A 23,898-nucleotide genomic window follows, 5' to 3' on the forward strand; every position below is an offset into this window, starting at 1 on the left:
TTAAACGACCAAAAAAATGTAATCGTTCCTACAGACAAACAAATAAATAAATAAATAAATAAACTAATTAATTTAATCACATAACAATAATATACTTCTTATTTAAAGAAAAGAATTCAGATTTATGAGTACGCAGCAACTTTAGTTGACTGTATGTTATCAAAACTTTAGACTGTAGGTTTTCTTAGCCTTTTTGACTGTAACTCTCTCTCTATCTCCTTTCCCCTCCCCTCCCCTCCCCCTCCCCTCCACCCCAACCTTCCTATAAATTAAGCTCAGGGGAAGCACAAACCTCTCCATGGTAGCACAATCATGGAACAAAGCCATGAACCCCTCCTTTCTTCTCCTGCCACCAAAAAGACCACCCATCGTTGCAACGCCCTCTTATTCACGCTCTCCATAGCCTCCCTCATTTGCATCGCCGCCCTCATCACCCTCCAACTCAACACCACCACCCCCAACCCCTCCCATCTCTGCGCCAACTCCCCCAACCCGGCCACATGCAACGCCGCTATCTCCACCGCCCTCTCAGCCCTCGGCCGCCGGCCCAAACCGGACCCGGTACAAGTCCTCCAAACCGTCCTCCACCGATCCCTCCTCTTAATCGACTCCTTCCTCACCTTTGCCAACAATTCATACCGTCCGATCGGTGGTCCTGACACCATCCAACGGTCCCCCCTCGCGGACTGCATCCATCTGATGGACCTCTCACGTGACCTCTTCCTCGACTCGGCCTCCGCCATCTCCGCTGAGGCCTACACCGACGCCCGCACGTGGCTAAGCGCCGTGCTGACAAACCACGTCACGTGCTCGGATGGGCTTAGCGGGCCTATCGGCCCACCAATGGAAGCCCATTTAGAATCCCTAACGGCGTTGGCCGGTGCCACCCTCGCCGTTCTGAGCGCCGTTTCCCCGTCCGACGGCGATGCAATCGAACGCGTTAGCAGGTTTCCGTCATGGCTGACGGTCAAGGATCGGAAGCTTCTGGAATCTTCTTCGTCGGACGGGGTTGCGGTGAACGTGACGGTGGCGGCGGACGGGAGTGGGGACTATAAGACAGTGCAGGAGGCGGTGGATTCTGCCCCAGATAAGGGGAAGGTACGGTATGTGATTTATGTGAAGGAGGGAACATATAAAGAGAATGTGATCGTTGGGAAGAAGAAGACTAACGTTATGATCGTTGGTGATGGCATGAATTCGACCGTTATAACGGGCAGTCTCAACGTTGTGGATGGGTCGACGACTTTTAACTCAGCTACATTAGGTTGGTGTAATTTAGCTTACTAGCAACCAAGATTTATGGCTTATTTTGAGAAATTAATTCTATGACTTTTAACTCGCTTTGTTTTTTCTTGTAATAACTTTTTTTGGTTGATTTTTTTGATATTTTCTCATGATGGCAGGGAGACCTACAGATGTGGTTGATTTCTGGCCACGAATATGACGAATTTAGCAGCAATTTTGACATGAAATTAATGTTATGTAGTTAAAAGCTCATCTTGTTGGATGCTTTCAGCATAGATCTTTTGCTACTATACAAAAATTGCTTTCAATTGTCATCATTTGTGTCACTGGGAATAGAAACTTCTTGATTTCTCGACATAAATGTACTGAAATTTGGTGATATGTTGGTAGAGGTTAAGTACGAATCTAACCTTAAAACGTTTTAATGGAAATGCAGCTGCCGTGGGGGAAGGATTCATACTGCAAGACATCTGCATCGAGAACACGGCAGGGCCCGAGAAGCACCAGGCGGTGGCACTGCGAGTCGGTGCCGATAGATCGGTCATAAATCGTTGCCGCGTGGATGGCTACCAAGACACACTCTACGCCCACTCCCTCCGTCAATTCTATGGAGACAGCATAATTTCAGGCACCGTCGACTTCATCTTTGGCAATGCAGCGGTGGTCTTCCAAAATTGCAACCTCATTGCCCGCAAGCCGATGAGCAACCAGCAGAACCTTGTGACGGCTCAAGGCCGGGTCGACCCGAACCAAAACACGGGCACTTCAATCCAGAAATGCAAGGTGCTGCCAAGTGATGACCTTGTGCCGGTCAAGGGGTCGATACCGACGTACCTCGGCCGGCCATGGAAGGAGTATTCGAGGACAGTGTTCATGCAATCCTACATTGATGATCATGTGGATCCCAAAGGGTGGGAGGAATGGAGTGGGGACTTTGCACTAGACACCTTGTTCTATGGAGAGTATGCCAATGTTGGCCCAGGCGCTGGGACCAGTGGGCGTGTCAACTGGACCGGTTACCATGTGATAACCGACCCTAATGTGGCCAAGGATTTTACTGTGGCAGAGTTGATTCAGGGAGGGACTTGGCTGCAGTCCACTGGAGGGCCTTCACAGAAGGATTGTGAATCAAGTTTCGATAAAGAGGTGGTGGGTGTTGGTTGTGGTTGGAGCTTTTGTATGCACGCTGTGAGATCTTAAAAATGTGATTTTCTGGTAGTTTTTGAGTTTGAGAAATATAATGAGAGAGCACTAAATCAAGTGAACTGTAGTAGCTTCGGGTTCGGCAACTTCAATTTTTTAATGCTTTGTGCTTGCCTTCACGATCATATCACTAGGCTTTGTCGGTAATCATATGTTTGGTCTGTTAATCAGTAGAATATTGCAACTAGGTGTGGCAACCGGGTCAGTCGGACAAGATATAGATCTGTTAACCCAAATCAGATCTATTTATTAAATCGATCAAACATCCCGATCTGAACCTGTCCACTTTGTTAAATATGTTACCTAACCAAATCTATGAAGAGTTAAATCAAGTTAAATAGGTTAAACAGTAAAATATTGACATCTCTAATTTCAACCAATTTAAATAATAGCTTTCACTGTAGTGGCCAAAATATTGATATCTAAATTGTTTTATCTAGTTTGGCGTGGTAATGCTTTTTCAGGACTTTCATCTCAAATCAAGATGAATTAGAACCTTAGTTAATCTCAAGGGGTATTTTATTTGCTTGTAGTAACTTAAACTATGGGTATCAGGAGTCCTCTCGAATAAGAGATCCAAACTCTAGGTCAAAGTTTAAAAGAACAACATAGAATTACAAGCATCTATTTCATCCAATGGCATGGGAAGTAGAGCAATCATATAGAGGAAAGAGAACAGGATATGATTGGTTGGGAATAAGATTGTGCACGAGAACTTTTCCTTTTTTGGACTTCCTGTGGACAACTAAAACAGTATATTAATAAGCATGTGAGAATAGATGGCTGGTTTGGATGATCTCAAATGGTTGAAGGAACTATTTATATGGATGGAACCATGCAAAATGGATCCAGTGGCTCTTTTTCTTTTTTTTTTTTTTTTTTTGATAAAATGGATCAATCAAACCCTTCGAGTGTAAATACGTCCAAAAAAATCAAAGAGCAAAACATCCCTAAACAGATTAGAGGTCTCTCATAAGTCAGTCCAAATATGCGATGCAAAGTGCTCCATGACAAATGCAGCTATCCAATTAGCTATCGTATTCACTTCTCGAAAAATATACGTATTGGTGGGATCTACACAATCCGACAGTATAGCAACAATATCCTATATAAGGAGGTGATTGGTGCCTCTCTGCGTACACTTTTGAAGCCCAGTCACAACAGATCCACCAATCACAATAGATCCACCGACTGTTTGCAACTAATTCTTTTCCATTGAATCCATGCAACAAATACTTCCAAGAGGAGGTACATCCCTATGTCTTTAAGGAAAAACGAAAAAGAAACCAATGACATCTAAAGAGGTGCCTTAATATCAATGGTAAAGTTCAATGGACCAAAAGTATTAAGTACCAGAATTCATACTAATTATTGTTGCAAGGCTCTGGAGAATAGACAATGAGGTCGGTCTTGAATCAAGTTGGAGTATTGAAGAGGGTCACGTCAATGAAGATCAGAAAAAATTGCAAAAAAAAAAAAAAAAAAAAAAAAAAAAAAGAGGTCTTGAATCAAGTTGGAGTATGAAGAGGTCACGTCAATGAAGATCAGAAAAAATCTTGCAAAAAAAAATTCTAAAATTGGTAAAATCTCCTTCGATTTAAGACCCTTCAATGTTTAAGTCAACCAAGATTTTAAGAACAGATAGTGAAAAATAGAAAAATAAAATACAAAAACAAAATGATTTGAATGGAAAGAATGAGAACTCAAGATTTCCTTCGGTAGGAAAAAAAAATTCAACAGAATCTGAACTCTATAAGTTATGACCTCTCCCTCGGAGAGTATTCCACCCCTCTTTATATAGAGGGAGCTTTGCTTAGACCGTTAGAAGAGTTTGTTAGATTATTATAATAAAATAACCAGTTGTATGAAAATCGTGAATTATTCATCCATATGAAAATTAGCTATCACATAGCTAGAAGATAGCTATAGTAGAACTATCAAGTAACTGATTTATAATATATGATTCTATATGACATCGATCCAGAACCAACATCCTCGAAGGCAAATCAGTACAAGACTGAACTGATCGTAATGCTCTATCGAAAACCAGTAATGCTCTATCGAAAACCAATCCAAATAAGTTCATATCGGTATGCAGTCATGTTGAAAGCTAAACCAGATTGGTTTTCCAACTGACATGATCCTGAAATTGACCTTAATCAATATAATTCACAGATCATCCTTCTTGATGTTGCCACATGGCCGAAGGTCGGCTAGCTGCACCAACACTAATCAAACAAGGAGTTTACGGAATACTTGAGCATTAAAATTACTTAAAATTTGCAAAATACCACCAAAGTCCACAACAGTCATAGCATATTACATCATTGGCTATTTTATGCATCTTATGAATTTCCACTTTAGGAAAAAAAAAAATATCACCACACAAACAAATGACAAAATTGAACAATTAAAGAGTTCTTGTAAAACAAAATGTTCAGTGAGATCTTGATTCTTCCAGTTGATTCTTCTTCAAGTGAGGAACCAGGATGGTCGGAGCTTCAACCTGCATCTTTAGAAAGTTGAACTCCAAAGCTAAGATGGGTTTTGATAGCAACACTGAAATGCTTCGGTTCCATGCTTCATCTTCAGCAAAATGATTGGAACCTTGGTTGCTAAAATTGGTATCATGGCCATCATCAGCATCAATAGTCCTTGGCCTTGATATTTTAGCAGCCTCCACTGCTCGCACCCTGCATGGTATGTTCCATTATGAGCTAGAGCTACTTGAGGAGGAGAAAGGATAATCCTAACATGCTTTGGTGGCCAAAAAGAATGTAACAAAGTGTTATGCCTCCACAGGTCACAAAGACTCATGGGAAAGCCATGTCCAACAGAAATTTCAAAATATAGGAGCTTGCTGATTGATTTGAAAGAAACTGTCCCATGGCCTGAATGCAAGAAAAAGATCAAAGAGCTAGTTCATACAGAAACTAACTCAAACAGCTGGTTGTTTAAGAAAGGTTGAACAAGTGACAATCATAACCACATAACTCAAGGGAATACACGGTTTAAAATTTCATATTTAACAATATACTGATTTTTGCACATTACAGCACAGGTGTCTCAACAGATTGAAAACATGAGATTTCTACTGAAGTTACAAACACTACATCCAGAACATAAGAATCTACATCTACCTAAGCCAACTTCTGAAGTTTGATAGTTACAAGTATTAGCATTACACCTTCACACCATCAGCCACTGACTTTCTTGTATCTATTTTCACTACATGAAAGAATTGAAATCCAGGTGGGTCCTCCAGTTCTGTCCTTTTCTTTCAGGAAAAAAAATAAAAGGCAATTCCATGAAAGAATTGATGCACCTAAAGTCATAATTAACAGATTTTTCACCACATGTTGAAAGGCTGCACATATATTTTCCATATTTTATAGATTTAAAAATATGCTTTAACCTTTTCTGTTCCTTCTTTAAAACAAAAATTAATTTTTTAATTTAATTTAATTTTTTTAAAGCCTAGTTACCATTTTCCCAATGTAAGCCTGTTTCAGCCATGACGACAAAAAATAGCTGAAAATGTCCAGTTTAAGGTTGCTCGAAACATGCTCTGAAGCCAAAGTTTTAAACCATGCATGAATCAGAAATTCTGCAAAAGGACCTCAAAATTTGTTTCTCTATATGGGAGATTGCATGGATAAATCATCCACTTCTTTGGTACTTGAATTATAGACTGACTACCGAAAAGGTTCACATCCATGCCACAGAAAGGTGTCATGCCTTAGCAGCAAAATAGAGGTAAAGAAATATAATGCTATACTCATTAACCATGAGAAAGATAAGTCATATTACAGTTAATGCAGACCTGCATTCAATCTGGCAGGAGTACTTGAGAAGCTGGGGGTTGTGTTCAGTTTGGCCACTGAAATTCCATATTATAGAAGTCATTCTCAGGTCAAAACATGGTAGGAAAGCTGAACTCAGTATTTGTAAGACACTGACCTAAAGCTTGGAAGTGACATTCTGATCATAGGACCCATCCATTTCTCGCTTGTTTTTGATTTTGGCACTGCCATCACCAAGATCATGACCAGGAGAAATCAAACAGTAATATCAGAACAAGAAATATAGGTTCTCCAGACATTGATTTAAGAAAAAAAAATTCATTGCTTTAGATTACAATTACCCTAAGTTTTCCTTTTGCAGCAAAATAGACCCTACATTAGAATTTCATAAGAACAAACAACGTATCAACTTAGAAATTGAGAAATGTAATCAAATTTCTGGACTAATTAAAAGAATTTCATATCTTCAAACGAACAAGGCATTTCATTCTGGCTTTATAACTCATATTCCATCAAAATAATCACTTCCAACAGCTGTCACTTCAGGATGTCTCTAGTCATGAGAGATACCTAGTCTCCAGTTTCCGAGGCTCCCTTCAGCATTGAAACAGGAAATTAGACTTATGTCATGATTATAGACAGCACATTACTAGATTACGTAATTTATCACAATTACTGATTCATCAGATATTAAATTTTTAAAAAAATTCAATTCAACAAACTATAGGACCAATATTTGACCTCTATATTCCTTAAGAAGTTATTCATTAAAACACAAAGCATTTTCCAATACTTTGTACTCTTGTTTCATCAGGCCCTACACTATATCATGAGTAGTTGTGCATTCTTGTGTGTATTCTTGTGACTCAATGACATTTGAAAAAGGAAAAAACCAAACTTGCAAAGAGCAGCCGACTTAATCAAGCAAAAGAATAAAATAGAGGCATATTAAACACTCAACCATAGAGTCTGTCAACTGCTTGGAAAAGTCCCATTTCCTAAAACTAAATATAATCTTCTGAAAACCTTGTCACAAAATCACAATGTTGTCAAATTGACTAAAGAAAGAATCTAGTGATTAGTCACTAGTGAGTACTGAGGACAGTGAAATGATATGCAGTAATCTAGAAAGATAGGTACTCTTTAACAACTGGCAAAACATAAAGAGTATTGACCGAATATATGTTCTCCCAGAAGCGGCTAGCAAATAACTTTCCTGACTATAATCCACAGGCCTTGTCTCTTTTACTTGAGAATGCCATTAGGAATTTTGTATTTCATCTGTTTCTATGAGCAAAATATTCCATATCAATTCAAACTCATTCATGAAGTGGAAAAAGTAGTGGTTAAACAACTAACATCAGAAAGTAAAACCGCTATAAAATATATAGCCAGATTATCTAACAGTCATGTTATAGTAGATTATACAGAAGGAGAAAGCGACTGATTGGCACATAGGAAATCATGCACAAACACATTTCAACGGATCTAAACAGTTCACTCACCAACAAATGGCAAACTGATGCTACATATGGACATTTGGGAAGAGCCCTTAATTTCTGATACTTGGATCTCACTGTGCTCCTTCGACTTGCAGTAAGCAGAACTCATGCCAATCATGTTTAGGAAACTACTGTGTCTGCTTGATTGTTTCTCCATTATTTCCACTTTTCTCTGTCTCAAAGAAGATGAATAACATAAGACTACTAAGCGCATCAACCTGTAAGACAGTTGCAGATATCTTTTCACACTAAGTTCTGCTGCTCAAAGATTTACTTGCATAAGAAGATGGACAAAGATTCGAGCAGATGGACTATGTATGCTTCTGCCATATTGTATATATTTGTTATTTGTTATCTGTGTCAACAATGTAGATAGATTGCCAAATCAAAGAAAAGCAGAATTGTTGAATGAATCATAAGCTGCTGATAGCCCGCAAGGACTGCATGGTATATAAAATGTTCTCTGAACAATAATGGAACTGGGTATGCATGTATTTAAACAAACAGAGAAAAAATAAAGACCCCACTCCTTCTGTTGTGCTAAATATCATAAGTCTAGATAATTGTATCATTTAATTGAGAGTACCTTTGAGAATACTGCAACATGGCTTGGAAGCCCTATTTCCTATGAAAAACATAAGCGATGTGAAGTAAATAATGGTGGAATAGAATGAAGAAAAATGACACTACAGAGAAATGCTCTATTATACCTTCCTACCGTGCCTGCATGCCTCACAACTATTCACCAGTACTCTAGCAGCCCATCTATGAATGAAACAAAAGAGGCGTATCACAATGAAAACTTTGCATGATTACAAATAAGGAACAACAGCTATACCACATGAATGTATCTTATCTCCCTAGCATACTAGAACCGGGTATGAAAGCATTACGCGCATGAAGTTGGTGGGTTCCATACAATGCCAGCAATCACCACAAGCTGAGAATGTACACTCAAGTAGATTAGCAATGATCAGTTACAGGTTAAATGCATAAACATCAGAATCCCTATAACTGGGTCAAACTCTGTCATTATTTAACATCTTATTCAAGGGCATTATCAGAATCTCTATAACTTGGTCAAACTCTGTCATTATTTAACATCTTATTAAGGATGCCCTTGAATAAGCAATTAATGATTAACTTTTCTTAAAAGAAGCTCTTGGTAATCATTAAATTTCTAACTGAAAGTCAACATGTCAAACCTCATCAAACCTTCCAGCTGGGCTGTCATCATAGTGAGCAAGGAAGAGACCACCAAGGGTATACCTGTGAAGCCGAAGCTCATCTTAATTGCAAAGATAACTAAGTTTACTGTTTGGAGGAGAGCCTTGTCCAATCATGATTCCCACTAATGAACAAGAAAAATGTTTCCACAGATCAGAAGGTACCCAAATGCTTCAACTAGTTTTAACTCCTTTGGAATGAAAGCCCGTGCAGTTTCTGCTTTCACGAGATGAAGTTGGTATAGAGCACTAAAAAAGGAAATGCATGCAAATATATATCATAAATAACTTATTCATATATATTGGTTAAATGGATGAATTTTTGTTTCCTCCTAGTAACCCAGAATGGAAAGTGGCAAAGGGCTTGCCTGCCTTTAAACAACCATGGTGGCCCAAGGGTGTAACCAGAAGAAGAAGAAGAAGATCTTTCTGCAGCTTCCATCAATCTCAAATACACATCCAAAAGGCATATAGTTCAATTGATTCAGAGCTGGACTTTTAGTCCCATAAAGAGGAAAGGTTGGCAAAGCTGAAAAAAGAATAACATGTGATACAATAGTACCGTAGAACTGTTACAAAATGGAACTTAAAAAATGATGCTGGACTTCTACAAAAAAGGTTAGAATCAATTTGATCACATTGTACTCACCCTACTAAACTTAGTCGACTTGACTTGTATGTTAAAAGCTTTGGAACAATTACAATAGAATAGTCTTTGGCAAATAAGATTAACTATTGGACATGAAGGTTTTATTCCTCAATCCAATGAAATATGCATTCCCAATATATGGAGCCATCATCAAATGCTTATAGCACGACAAGCTCAACAAACCTCGATTGTCATGTACAACACAAGCATTTGACATAGCGTGCAAAAGACCTTGAAGACTCATGGCACCTCCACTTTCTAGTCCACTGGAAAATGTAAAATTTACAAATGAAACCAACGAAAGCCTCAACACCTTAGCAGTACCAGTCTGCAATTTTTGGCACCACTGTCCAAAAAAATTCCATTAAGTTGATAACTAAGAGATGAGAAGAAACAGCAAAGCTGTGTTACTAATTATTCCTCCCACCTTCCTTTCAATACTCCTCAGTATAAAAACTACTATTCGAAATCAGAGACCTTAGCTTGTTTACTACTTCAATGAAAAAAAAGTGAACTTTTTTTTGCTGAAAAAAGGGTGCAAGCATGACAAATACACTAACTATAACTACGATTGATGAATTCTACTCGGCAAAGATTTCCTTTTTACACAATAAAACATCATAAGTGACGAAAAAAAAGAAGAACAATGGTCATTTGGGCAAGAAACTAAGAAACCCTACTCTGGAGCAAAAGTGGAGACATAAAAGCTCTAAACTCATCTCCAATTTGGCAAAACGAATTCTACGGGAGAAGCCCCAATGAAACCCTGGACAAGGAAACGCATACCTTGGAGGTCGAAGTCGAACTAGGGCCAGCAAAGACCCCTAAGTTGAGTGAGAGGAGCAGAGAGCAAGGTGAGAGGCTGTTGCCTTTAGAATTTAGAGAGAAGACAGACGCTATCGGGACTGTTTTCGGACCTATCAAACGTGGCGACCACTCGTGGAATTTGGATCTCCCGTACCCAACCAGATCTCCCCGCGTGTCAAGTCAGATCGGGGTTGTGCGGCTTCTTTCCCGTCCAGCGGGACCACCCAACAGTCATCGCAGGAGGGCAAAAAAAAAAAAAAAAAAAAAAAAATGATGTCAGGCCGGCATGGTTGTCAACTTTCGTTTTTAAAAAAATATAAAAATAAAATTTTATTTTCTCTTATTTAAATTTTAAAAATAAAAATTATATATATATATATTTTTTTTTCTTTCTTTTGCCTCCGATAAAAAACAGTGATATGATTGACATCAAAGTAGAGGAAAAAAAATAGAGTTAGCCATATAGCGAGGACAAAGAAGAACTTAAAGTCGAATGAAGAGATAGATGAGAGAATGATAGAGAAAAAAAAATAGGATAAAACTAACGATGTGTCAGAAATGAAGAATAGCTCGATATTATGTAGGGAGATGACTAATAAGAACTGGGATGTCGATTTAAAAATGGCGTTGGATGAAAAATAGGAATCGGGATGAAAATGGTAAAAATTTATTTTTTGAAAAATTACAAATAAAATTTTTATTTTTATTATTTTAAAAATAATAATTTTTAAAAAATATAATAAATTAATGAAATATCTTTTTATATTTAATTTTATATTTTTATTTAAAATAATGATACCAGACAGCTGGCTAGAGGCCTTGTGGCACGTCAAAATAGCCAACATGGGGATATATTATTGATGTGAATAAACAACAACATGCAAATCTTGACGATCCTTTTCAAAATCCTCATTATGGCCAACGAAATCTTTGTCAATATCTTCCTCCAAAAAACCTATGTCAATATCCACTAAGATTTTAGATTTCTTAAATGCCATCATGATAAGTAACGGATTCCCTGTCAATATCCACTAAAATGGTTTTGTGAAGCTTCGGCGAGGGTCTTGTCGTTGGGGATTTGATGCATTTTGCTAAGATTTTGATAGATCCGGTGGCTTCTTAACGATGGAATGGGCATGCAAAATAAAAATCATATGTGATGGATATTATAAAATATTATATAAAATGAATATTATAATTTATCATATTTTTTATTTTAATTTTAAAAAATAAATTTAGAAATCAAAAATTTTTTCTACTAATAAAATTATTAATCTCATGATTAAAAAGAAATAGCACTCTTTTTTTCTTCATTTTCAGCATATATTTTTTAACAATATATGCTACATGATTATATGATACATATTAAATAAATTAATCATCAAACAAGACAATACATATCTATAAATAAATCGATATATAGTTTTCAAAATATGAAGTTCACGAATATATAGTATATAGTCAAATAATACATACTATAAACCTTTTTGATTCACATATGCAACGATTAAATACACATCTATAGATAAATTGATACATAATTTATCAACTTAATATTCATCAGTATAGTATATATAGTTAGTTGATATACATCTAGCAAAAAATTGATCTGACATCTCAATATATACTTTTAGGTAAAGCGATATATAGTTTTTAGAATATAGCACTCATTAATACACAGCATATAACTAAATGATATATACTAAACAGCTTACTGTAAGTTTTTTTGGTACATATCCAGCAATAATTTAATACACACTTATAGATAAATTGATATACATAGTTTATCAAATTTAATATTCATCAGTATATAATATATTGTCAGTTGACAGTTAGTAAAATATATATTCATCCGATGTTCCAATACATATTTTTTAGATAAAATGATACATAGTTTCTATAAATTTTTAGATGCAAAAATCTTAAAAAAGAAGAGAGATTTGTAAGAAAAAAAATAAATTTAAAGAAGACTTCATGGATAGGAGAGATGGCCCATGGGGTTTGGAAGAAGAGAAAGAGACTTGAGAAAAAGATCTTGTGATGGGAGAAATGACTTGATGAAGAAGATAATGGATGAAAAGATTTGGTGAAGAAGAAAGAGAATATGGATGGTTAACTAGGGCCTCTCTTAGATGTGTATTTTTTTTTTATTATTTCAGTTATATAACTGATGGGCTCTGTTAGTAGAAGAAATTTAATTTTTATTTGATTTCTAATTTTTTTTTTTTAAGATATGAACAAAAAGAAACATGGCATGAAACAAGGGCCGCCCTATATGATGGCCTATAATGCCCACCCATATGATTTTTATTCAAGCAGACCCCCTCCACCAAACCAAAGAAAAGAAAAAAAAAAAAAAAAGAAAGGACCCATTAAACAAATTAGGTTGTCTTAAAATTAGGGTATCTCATATTTTTTTGCCTACCCCACCAATCCACTGTAAATTCATAAACCATGGGTATTAGAAGTCCTCTCAAATAAGAGATCCGTCAAACTTCTAAAAGAACAATGTATAATTACAAGCATCTATTTCATCCAATGGCATCCATGGGAAGAAGAGCAATCATATTGGGGAAGGAGAACCGGAAATTGCGGGCAACAAAAACAGTATATCAATAGGCATGTGAGAACAGGTGGTTTGGATGATCTAATCTAATGGTTGAAGGTGTCTTATATATTTTCTAGTAATAATAGTGATTAAAATTATCAAAGAATAAACACTTGTTATGAAGTTATATTTAATAGAGTCCTCATAATCTGAATTTTTGAAAAACTTTTAAATTCTGGAAAAGTTTTAGTTATTGGGAACCTGAGAGTCGCATTGTTTCTAAAAGAATTACATGTGTACATTAGCGTTGTATTTATGAAAAAAATCATAGGCCACGTTTGAACTCTTATAAGGCCAACTAAACTTTTCCTTGATATCTCTAAACTTTCTTTCTTGCATGGACTTGCTATTTCAATAATTTTTCTTTCCATAATTTTACTTCTTCACTACTGTTTTTGACAGAGAAAATTCTGAAGCATACTTTGAATTTCTTTGATTAGGCATTGTATCCTAGAATTAATATTTCCAAGTTATCATCCCCATCTTTAATGAAGAAATAACCATTCTTAATATAGTTTTCTGCAAACATTTTGTCTAACAATTTTGTTGCTCTTTTCATTAAAAAAAAAAAAAAAATCGTGATCTTATCCATACCACAATAGAAGGTTCTATTTTTATGGACTGAAACAAATCAAAGTGGATCCATTGCCTCTTTGTAATGATGCTCCTAGTCTAATGGGAAAAGTTCCATCTACAAAGTAACAAATATATACCGTACCGACAAAAGAAGTAACAAGTAAATCTAAAATAGGAATCACAGATAGGGACTCTTGTAGCACTTGGTTCATATGCATGGCTTTCCCTCGTGCCGAAGTTCCGCAAAAGACATGGAGGGTCACCATCCAATCAGGTTGGGAGAAAAAGAGAAACAGTAGCTTTTGAATTTTTTCCCTTTGAATTTGGGATTTCACATTTAAGTCGAAACAAACGTATTTCTTCTCAACTGGTGGTCTAGGTACTGTAGCCTAAAACTTTTAATATAGTCCTTTACAAAAAAAAAATAATAATATAGTAATTTTTTTTAAAAAAAAAATTTCCATCGGCTTGGTGGGTGTCGGATTCGGATCTGAAGAATTCCTTTCCTCGGATCCACGTAAGAAGTTCGCAACAGGGCAGGCCGGGTGGGGTTAATGCTCAGACCTGGGTATACGCTTTAAACTAGATTTCTTTTATTAGATGCTTGGAATTGTCCTATTAGGTTGAAGAACCCAGACTGCTTCTGGAGAAAAATCATTGATTCTTTTATATAAGCAAATATGCTGTCTTTTGTATTTCTCAATTTATAAGGTAGTGATAAAATAAATTGCTAAATATCTATCCCCTAACAAGTTTAAGTTAGGCTTAGTCTTGCCTCAGCTCGCTTCAACATCTCAGGTGATGCAAATCAGCCTCAGATATTCGGATATCTCGACTTACAATTCACCACCTATTCTCAACAAAGATGGTTGAGATATCATAATTTAAATACCTCCATTCATATATATCCACAGAGGTGGTGAGATACAAATTTACACTATCACATATGATATGGTGGCAAGTTCAATTATGCTGATAGCTGGCTCCGTAGGTTGATCGTCAAATCTAAAATGCATCCAAAAAGATATTTTTTTTTTTTTTGAATTCAACAAATCTGCAGGACATTTTACTCCATCCTGAATTTGATGTGATAGCATACTGAGATTAATAATATTGTTACAGTATAAGAGAGATAGCATCATTAGTCCCACATTGATTGTGAGTTAAAAAGAATTTGATTTATATAGAAAGGACCACTCATCTCCTTAAAATTTACCTACCTATGGTCAAAAAAGAGGGTTGAGATATCAGAATTTAAATACCTCCATTCATATGCAATCCACAAATCAAGTTGGAGAGATGTAGAATTTATGCTATCACATGCAATAAGATGGCAAGTTCAATAATGTTTGATCATCGAATCTAAAATGCATCCAAAAGGATAACTTTCTTTTTTTTATCTAAAAATCAATCAACAAATCTAGAGGACATTTTACTTCATCCTGAATTTGATGCAAGAGCACATTGAGATCAATAATATTATTACAGTGAAGGAGGGAGGGCATCATTAGTCCCATATTGGTTGTGAGTTAATGAAAACTCTGATATATATAGGAAAAGACCATCCATCGCAACTTAAAATTCACCGATCTGCTGTTAACAAAGATGGTTAAGATATTAGAATTTAAATACCTCCATTCATATGTAATCCACAAAAATGATGAGATATAGAATTTATGCCATCACATGCAATAAGATGGCAAGTTCAATTACGTCAGAGTATGATTGCTCACCATGGCTCTATAGGTTGATCATTAAATCTAAAACACATCCAAAATAATCTATTTTTCTTTCTTTCTTGAAATCAATCAACAAATCTATAGGACTTTTTACTCCGTCTTGAATTTGATCTGAGAGCATATTGAGATCAATAATATTGTTGCAGTGTAAAAAGAAAGACATCATTAGTCACACATTGGTTGTAAGTCAAAGAAAACTCTGATGGGCAAAACTATGAGGCCTATGGGCTAAGTGGACAATATCTTATGTACCGAGCCATGAATCCCAACTACAATAATAGCATACCAGGTGCAACTATGGAGCTCTCCTTATCCGTACACCAACTCTTTTTGACTGAGGGACTGTGGTAAAAATAAGGAGGACACCTCATATTCATACACAGACTCCCATGACTAAAGGCTATGTTGTAGCATAAGAGGAAGGACTGTTGGGCCTCATGTGGTACTCCTAAGGCTCAGGGACGAAGCTAAGGCAAGGTCTAAAGTCATAAGGTGCTCATGGAGTTTCTAGGACTAGTTTGGGTCCTAGGACGAAAGGCTATCAGTCTTTCGGATCTTGAGGTTCAGGAGACTTGAGCCTCAAGGGGCTAACTTATTTTGGGCTAGATTTGAGTCCTAGGTAGATGAGATTTGTTCAAATCATGGGTGTACATGGATTTGAGTTAGCACAAATCTCATATTAAGTTAGCCAAGGAGTTTTGTGGTTGGTCACATTGACCTTGTATAAATACCTTTGTATTTAGATTTGTATAAATAGTTCAATCAATCAAATCATTTTCTCTCTAAACTTTCTCTCTCTTTCTTCTCTCTCTCTCTTCTGGTCTTCTCCATCCTAGAACCAAGAAACCTAGGGTTTCTTGGCCGCCATCCCAAAAAGGAAAAAAAGGAGGCGCTAGAAACCAGCGCCCCCCTTTGTGCACGCCCCTATTTTAAGCGCCCCCTCTTGGCCGTCCAAAAAGAGTTTCAGGTCCTATCTTTTTATTTTTTAGAGGCTTCATCAAAAGTGCTTCCAGGTCCCAAAAGGTGGATTTTAGATCTGATGGAGAAGGGGTTCAAATCGAAGAAGAAAATCCTACTGACAGGATTTACAAGGCTGTTGAAACAGGAAGGCTATTTTCTTCAATGTGTTTCATCCCTTTCAGTGAGTTTTCTTCATTTCTCTCCTGGTGGGAGGTACTCCACACACTTAAAAATATGGCACAATAGTTGGTATCAGAGCCGTGTTGCGTGGAGGGAGAATGAGATGCCAGAAAGTGAAGATTTTAAAGGTTGAAATTTCAGCAAGATCTCTGTCAAGGTATTTCTCAAATCCCTCGGAGTTTCTATTGTGATTTGGTTTGGATCTAGCCATGGCAAGCAACATGAAGGTCGATTTTGAGAAGTTTGATAAAAAAAAAATTATATGAAAAGTTAGGGTTTAAGATCTCTTGTTCAGACATATCTAGATCAGGCATTGGAGGAGAAGCCTGAAGGAATGTCGGATCATCAATGGATGTCCCTAGAGAAGAAGGCTTGTTCGGTGATTAGAAGATGTTTGGTGGATGCAGCTCTCTATTCAGTGTTAGAGGAGAAGATCCCGAAGGATTTATGATCGAAGTTGCACACCATGTATATGAAAAAAAATATATGCAACAAGCTGATATTGAAAAAGAGACTATACAGCTTTCGGATGTAGGAAGGCGGAGATGTCTTGGATCATATCCAGAGGTTCGACTAAATGTGCAACGAGTTGCTGAACATCGGGGTGAAGATTGAGGAGGAAGATAGATCTCTATTATTGCTATGCTCGCTGCCCCCTTCTTATGATCCATTGGTAATGACGCTATTGTATGGTAAGGAGACTCTGGAGTATGAAGACATAGTCTCGGTGCTGCGCTCCAATGAACAGCGAAAAAAGATGACCAAGGATGGAGCTCCCCAGAAGGGCTTGGCCATGGGGAGAGGTCAGGAAGAGAAAAAGAAAGAGGCAAGTCAAAGGGATGATCAAAGTCTGAAAGAGCAGTAGCAAGAAAGAGGCTCGGTGCTATAAGTGTAATGAGATCGGACACTTTAAACGAGATTGCCTGCAGTAGAAGAGCAAGAAGGAGACAAGGGAGAATCTGATGCCTGAGTACGGTGGCTGATCAGAAGGTGGAGGATGACTCTTGGTGGTATCTGATGGTCATAGGCGATACACAGATGTATGGACCCTGGATTCAGCCTGTTTGTATCACTACACCCCAAACGATTTTGGTTCGTGACATACACCAAGATTGATGAGGGGACTGTGACACTCGAAGATGATCACCCATGCAAGGTTGCTGGTATAGAGAGCATTCGGGTGAGAATGTTTGATGGGATGGTGCAGACTTCCACAAATGTGAAGTGCATCCCAAAATTGAAGAAGAATCTAGTGTCACTGGGCTATTTGGAGTGAAGCGACTTCAGCTTCAGCAGTCGTGCCAGAAGTGGAGTTTTGAACATTTCAAATGAAGCGATAATGGTGATGAGAGGAAGAAGGATGGAGAATAACCTCTATAGGTTGGAAGGATCTGTGGTGATCGAGAATCTGATGCAGCAACTGCAGCGCAGGATCAGCAGGGGCCTCATCGGTTGTGGCAATACCGCCTAGGCCACATAGGTGATCGTGGAATGAAGGAGCTAAGCAAGTATGGTCTAATTTCAGATCTGAATGGAGGTATTTCAGAGGTATATGAGCCATGCCAGATGAAAAAATAGAGGAGAGTACAGTTTACTACTAGTTCAGCCTGCAGTGCAGCCCCACTGAAACTAGTCCACACTGATGTGTGGGGACCGACCTCGATTTAGCCAGAAATGGGGTGAGATGCTTCTTGACCTTTATAAATAATTTTTTGAAGAAAGTATGGGTCTACTTCATAAAGGAGAAATCAGAAGTCTTCACCAAATTCAAGATGTGAAAAACTGAGGTGAAGAAGGAGACAGGTCGGAGCTTGAAGTGTCTGCGGTCTAACAATGGCGGAGAGTGCACCAGTAGAGAGTTCTATATTTTTTGTGAGGAGTGCGACATCAAAAGGCACTTCTCAATAAGAGGGACTCCTCAGCAAAATGGGGTGGTCGAGAGGATCAATAGAACCTTTTTGAAAAAAGCACGGTGCATGAGGCTGCAGGCAGGGCTTCTTAAGGCATTCTGGATTGATACAATAGATAAAGCTTGCTATTTGATGAATCAATCACCTCACATAGGATTAGATAGTAGTATTTCAGAGGAGAAATGGTCTGGAAGGAGGATTGGGTGCACGGCATATGTGCACATCGATGCTGGTGAGCGGATCAAGTTGGACGTCAGGTCATGGAAGATGGTGTTCTTGGGATATCCACAAAGAATTAAGGGATACCGACTATGGGATCCCTTGAAGAAGAAGGTCGTCATCAGTACGGATGTCACCTTTGATGAAAATTCAGTTCTCCAAAGATGAGATGGCATGGAGGAGCAGCGGGATTAGTAAGAGGTCCAGCGAGAGTAGTAAGAGGTCCAGCAGGGCAGCGCTGGACAACTTACATCCTATTCTCTTTTGCCTCTTGTAGGTGCATCGGGAGGACTTGGTATTCAGGTGAAGTACTCTTCAGATGTGTCTTCACAGGTGGAGAGAGCTCAGATGGATGATAGAAGCCAAGAGGTCCAGCAGGAGCAAGCTGGACCTAAGATGGACATCGGGGTTGCACTGCACAAGCCCAAAAAGAATATTAGGCAACTGGAACGATATGGCTTCAAAGAGACGTCGTCATATGCCCTGGTGACAGTGAATGGGGACCCCTACATCTACGAAGAGGCCATGGAGTGTCAAGACAGAGAGAGGTGGGTCCAAGCAATGTCCGAGGAGATGCAGTCTCTCCACAAGAACAAGGTGTGACGATTGGTGCAGTTGCCATAGGGGAAGAAATCCATTGGTTGCAAATGGGTTTACCAATGCAAGGAGGGGCCTTCAGAGCAGAGAGGTATTAGGTACAAGGCGAGGCTAGTGGCCAAAGGATACTCCCAGAAGGAAGGCATCGACTTTAGCAAAGTTTTCTCTCCTGTTGTCAGATATACTTCCATTAGGATGTTGCTGAGCATCGAAGTAGCTTAGGACTTGGAGCTGGAGCAGATGGATGTGATGGATGTCAAGACGGCATACCTCCATGGGCATCTAGAGGAGAGCATCTATATGGAGCAGCCATCGGGGTTCCAAGAGCCAAGAGCAGAAGGAAAGGTCTGTTTGCTGCAGAAATCGCTGTATGGGCTGAAGCAGTCGCTGAGGCAATGGTACAAGTGATTTGATTTCTATGTGAGGAGCATCGAGCTTTCCAGGTGCGAGTATGATACTTGTGTTTATGTTCGATCTTTGGAGGATGGGTCTAGGATGTTTCTACTCTTGTATGGGGATGACATACTTATAGTATACAAGAGTAGGAAGGTTGTGCAGGAACTGAAGGCAGCCTTATCTCGGGAGTTCGAGATGAAGGATTTGGAGTCTGCGAAGAAGATCTTAGGCATGAAAATTTTCAGAGATCGAGCCAAGAAGGTGCTGCATTTATCTCAAAGAGGCTACATCAAAAAGGTCTTAGAGAGGTTCGGGATGAAAGAAGTAAAACCAGCGGAGCTGCCACTTGCTGAGTACTTCAAACTCTCAAAAATGATATCACCATAGACTGAGGTGGAGGCTCAGGAGATGGAGAGAGTACTGTATGCCTCTAGTGTGGGAAGCTGTTGCCCAGCTATGCAACCCAAGAGGGAGGGTGAATTGGGTTTCTAAAAAATTTTAGGCTTAATCAATTACTTATGATGAATGAGAACAAAGACTTTAAATCAAGATTAATTTCTTAAAGCAAGAATGCAAGGATATGATAAAGAAATAAAGCGAAACAATAAAGCACACCACAAACACAAGGATTTATAGTGGTTCGGTGTCAACCTTGCACCTACATCCACTCCCCAAGCTCCTACTTGGGAATTCTAATCCACTATACTTGTATTCAACCTGAATACAAATGTCGGAAACTCCGACACTAGCTATCCCAAGCTAGTCTACTTATTTTTCGGGTACAAGTCAACCCAAAACACTCCGATTTCAGATTCGGATCAACCTTCCCTTGTTTTGAAAATCCTCCAAAAACAAAAACAAATACTCACAAAGAGTAAAATAGCTTAGAGCACAAATTAATATAATAACATCTCCTTAAATGAGCGAATATAACAATAAAAATACTTTACTCAAATGAAGAATCTCCTTTTTGGATTTTCTCAAGGTGGATGAACGCTTGAATGAACGCTTGAGAAGAAGATGATCTTTGATTGAAGACTTCTTGAAGGCTTTGAAAGATCTCTTGATAATAGGCGTGAGAAATCCTCTCTTTGAATGCTCTTGAATCTCTTTCACAATCTCTCGTGTATATTGTGAATCACTTATCTCTCTCGTGCAGATTTTGGATTCTCTTTTCCTTTTCTCTAGAGTATCTCGTTGATCACCTCTTGTATTTTGGATCCTCTCAATTGTTTTTCGTTTGTGTCTCTCGATCCTCTTTTTATATATGTTTGATCTGCAATTTTTTTTCACCATTTGAAACCTTTTATAGCAATAAGAAACAAGAGAAAACATATTAGGCAGATAAAGAGCCGTTAGAGCATTTTTAGGAAGCATAAAAGGCAATTAAAACGGGCAAAAAACTAGCCGTTGCGAACGATTTCCGTCTCAGGGGTCGACTCATGAGTCGACTCATGCTTCAAGGGTCGACTCATGAGTCGACCTCTGTTGCAAAGACCAGAGATTTGGTTTCTGGAATTTTTTTTGGCTCAAATCAGCAGAGGTCGACTCATGAGTCGACTCATGCCTTGTGGGTCGACTCATGAGTCGACTCACAGGTCGTGCCAAGCCAAAAATCCAGCGTGCCATGGGTAATTTTTGCGTGCCACTCAGCTCATAGTGTCATGAGTTGACTCATGAGTCGACTCATGCACTTCAAACCTTCATATCTTCAAAAATATAAGTCCAAAAATAATGAAATTTTCATCAATATATTTCAAATCATTTGTTCTACCAAATGGTACTATCAAATCAGGATTTTAGCAAAATTATGATTTTGCCCTTGAAGAGCATAAGGACTTTTTCAATTTAAAATTATTTGTATCCCTTCAATCTGCTTTGTAATCATCAAAATCAATCTAGGAGCAACAATCTCCCCCTTTTTGATGATGACAAAATATTTGAACAAAAGTATTTATGTAGAACACTAATTTCAAAAGAATGCATTATAGGTGTATATGCTTGAAAAGAGTATGATTCTTTTGGCATGTAATATAAATGGTCATATACAAAAATAATTTGTCCATTTGCTTAAGGATTTGAAGATATGCTCATTGGATTATGTGATTTTGGTGTTAGAGCGGAAAACTTGTTTTTGTTATCAGATTAAGCTGTATTATGAAAATTTCATTCTCATTTGATTTTAGTTTTAGCATCAGAGCAAAAAAAATACTTATGTGCTTTAATTGCTTTTTGATACAAAAAATAATTATGTGTGCCAAAGCATGTTTAAGAGTTGATTTGGAAACTGTATTAGATCATTTTGAGTTTAAGATGTATCAGAGCAAGAGAAAAAAAATAATTTTGCAATGTATCAGAGCAAGAGAAACAATTTTACAAAGTTATCAGAAAAATTTTACAATGTATCAGAAAAAATTTTATAATGTATCAGAGCAAATTTTATAATGCATCAGAGCAAAATTTTATAATGTATCAGAGCAAAATGTATAATGTATCAGAGCAAGTTAAAAAAAGTTTTAAGATGTATCAGAGTAAGTTAAATTTCTTAAGTTATATCAAGGTAAAATTTCAAAAGATATATCAGAGCAATTTGGAATTTTGAAGTATATCAGAGCATATTTAAATTTTTATATGCAAATCAGAGCATATGTAAAGAAGTAATTTTAAAAGTTACTTAGCATTGTACTTTTGATATTGTTCTTTTAAATTTTCAATTCATTAATTTCTCATAATTTCTAGTTTTTCTTTTGATGGATTGCATTTTCTTTAATTTTTTTGTTTAATAATTTCTCCCCCTTTTTGACATCATCAAACATGGTTAACTTCTCCTTTTTCTGAAAAATTCTTTAATTTCTCCCCCTTTAGAGTTTATCACAGATGTTTGCTCCCCCTTAATACAGCAATTATTAACAGCAAACAACAACAAAGAGAAGACAATATTTCAACAAGGAGAATATATATAACCAAAATATGATCAGTACAAAAGGTAGAAAAATAAGTAAAAGATGATTCCATAAAACCATAATTGTTTCAATACATAGTTCATAATATAAAAATTAACTAGCTAATTGTCAATACATGGCCCCCAGATACAGATCCTAGAACAAGACACTAACACCTAGGATCTAGTAATGATCAAGACAAAATCATGGATCGGAGTCATCAGATATGGTATGAGAAGCTGATGGATCAGAAGTGCGTCCTCTACCCCGTCTGCCTCTGGCATGAGCAGGAGAGCGAGATGAACTGGGTGGCTGAGAACGCTGAGAGGCTAAGGACTGAACAGAAAGGGTGAGTCTAATGGAATCAAGTACGTTCAGTGCTCTGAAAACTGATTGGAGTAGAGCAGTGAACTGAGTGATAGCATGCTCACTCGATCCTCGGATCTCTTTCCTCAGTAACTCATATCCTCCCTCAAGTGCTCCTCTGAGCCTTCCAGCCTCTGCAGTGAGGTCTGTGACCTCAATAGTAGACTCCTGTGGCTGGGGATGGGCCAAAGCAAGGACTTGCCCCTGCAAGTCAAGAACTCTGCCAGTCAATCTCCAGACAGTGTCTTCAAGTTGCTGAATCCGGATGGACTGATCTGACATCATCTGAATCACAGTGGATATGTGAGGAGTCATGGTCTGATCAGAAGACGTGGCTCCAGGTGCAAAAGTAGTACTACTCCACTGGCTAGATAGCAAGGCAGCCACACGCTGTGAAATATGCTCTATCTGATCGTCAGCCAGTTTGAACTCTGAATGAGGTGCTCTGCTCTCTGGCTGATACACTGGTGTGGGCATCCTGGTAAACTCTGAAGGGTCAGCCTCTGTATCAGGAATGAACTGGGTATCTGGTGAAGCTGCCCTGAAGTCATGTACAGGAGAAGATGGACCTTCTTCTTCTACTCTGCCTTCAGTTATGTCTTCAGCTCTTGTTTCAGCTCTATCCTCAGCTCTTTCTTCAGAGCCCTTGATCCAACCACCATCAGTCTTTGTAAATCCCATTCGGTGCAGGCTGTGTTGGTTGAAAGTGTCCACATGAGATAGCTTGGTAGGTGCCTCCCCCTCACAGCTAACTCCAAACCTCCTAAATACTCTAGTAAGGGCCATACCATAAGGCAAGTGTGCCTTGGATCTGTTCAAAGTTTCTCTCATGGCCTCTATCATAAGTGCAGGGAGGTTCAGGGGGGTCTGAGTGATGACATGAAACATGATACATACATCTCTGCCAGACAGTAGATCATGCCTACCACTCCTAGGAAAGAAAAGCTTTGTTACCATCTGATGCAGGATC

General features: G+C 38.0%; 2 protein-coding genes across 5 annotated transcripts; one reads left to right on the forward strand and one right to left on the reverse strand.

The window, feature by feature from the left end:
• The first annotated feature begins 240 nt into the window (after positions 1 to 240).
• LOC105046902 (pectinesterase) lies at positions 241 to 2,449 on the forward strand. Its single transcript, XM_010925648.4, is given in 3 exon segments — positions 241 to 1,264; positions 1,682 to 2,347; positions 2,350 to 2,449. Coding segments are annotated over 3 exon segments (1,641 nt in total). The 5' UTR covers positions 241 to 312; the 3' UTR covers positions 2,373 to 2,449.
• Positions 2,450 to 4,692: 2,243 nt separating this feature from the next.
• LOC105046903 (protein NEOXANTHIN-DEFICIENT 1) lies at positions 4,693 to 10,549 on the reverse strand. Of its 4 annotated transcripts, none has more exons than XM_010925649.4 (12): positions 10,415 to 10,549; positions 9,348 to 9,508; positions 9,145 to 9,228; positions 8,959 to 9,022; positions 8,647 to 8,693; positions 8,464 to 8,518; positions 8,340 to 8,378; positions 8,028 to 8,108; positions 7,757 to 7,925; positions 6,409 to 6,475; positions 6,272 to 6,328; positions 4,693 to 5,141 (listed from the first exon to the last, which is right to left on the reverse strand). In XM_010925649.4, exons 2-12 carry the CDS (start codon positions 9,419 to 9,421, stop codon positions 4,886 to 4,888), a joined length of 993 nt encoding a protein of 330 aa, XP_010923951.1. In that variant the 5' UTR covers positions 9,422 to 9,508; positions 10,415 to 10,549; the 3' UTR covers positions 4,693 to 4,885. The 4 variants fall into 4 exon arrangements, with proteins under 4 accessions (XP_010923951.1, XP_073115530.1, XP_010923952.1 ...); XM_073259429.1 differs by having other exon boundaries at positions 10,309 to 10,453; XM_010925651.4 differs by having other exon boundaries at positions 4,976 to 5,141; positions 6,259 to 6,328.
• Between the last annotated feature and the right edge of the window lie 13,349 nt (positions 10,550 to 23,898).

This window comes from Elaeis guineensis, chromosome 6, assembly GCF_000442705.2.
Source record: "Elaeis guineensis isolate ETL-2024a chromosome 6, EG11, whole genome shotgun sequence".
In the NCBI taxonomy this organism is placed as follows: domain Eukaryota; kingdom Viridiplantae; phylum Streptophyta; class Magnoliopsida; order Arecales; family Arecaceae; genus Elaeis; species Elaeis guineensis.

What these genes read in the sequence shown, in the direction of transcription:
- LOC105046903 (XM_010925649.4), bottom strand. Translation starts at nt 9,421, where the DNA reads ATGGAAGCTGCAGAAAGATCTTCTTCTTCTTCTTCTGGTTACACCCTT. An exon ending in CATCAGTTTGCCATTTGTTG is followed by an intron (nt 6,476 to 7,756) that starts GTGAGTGAACTG and finishes TGGTGATGGCAG; the next exon opens with TGCCAAAATCAAAAACAAGC. An exon ending in ATGTCACTTCCAAGCTTTAG is followed by an intron (nt 6,329 to 6,408) that starts GTCAGTGTCTTA and finishes ATGGAATTTCAG; the next exon opens with TGGCCAAACTGAACACAACC.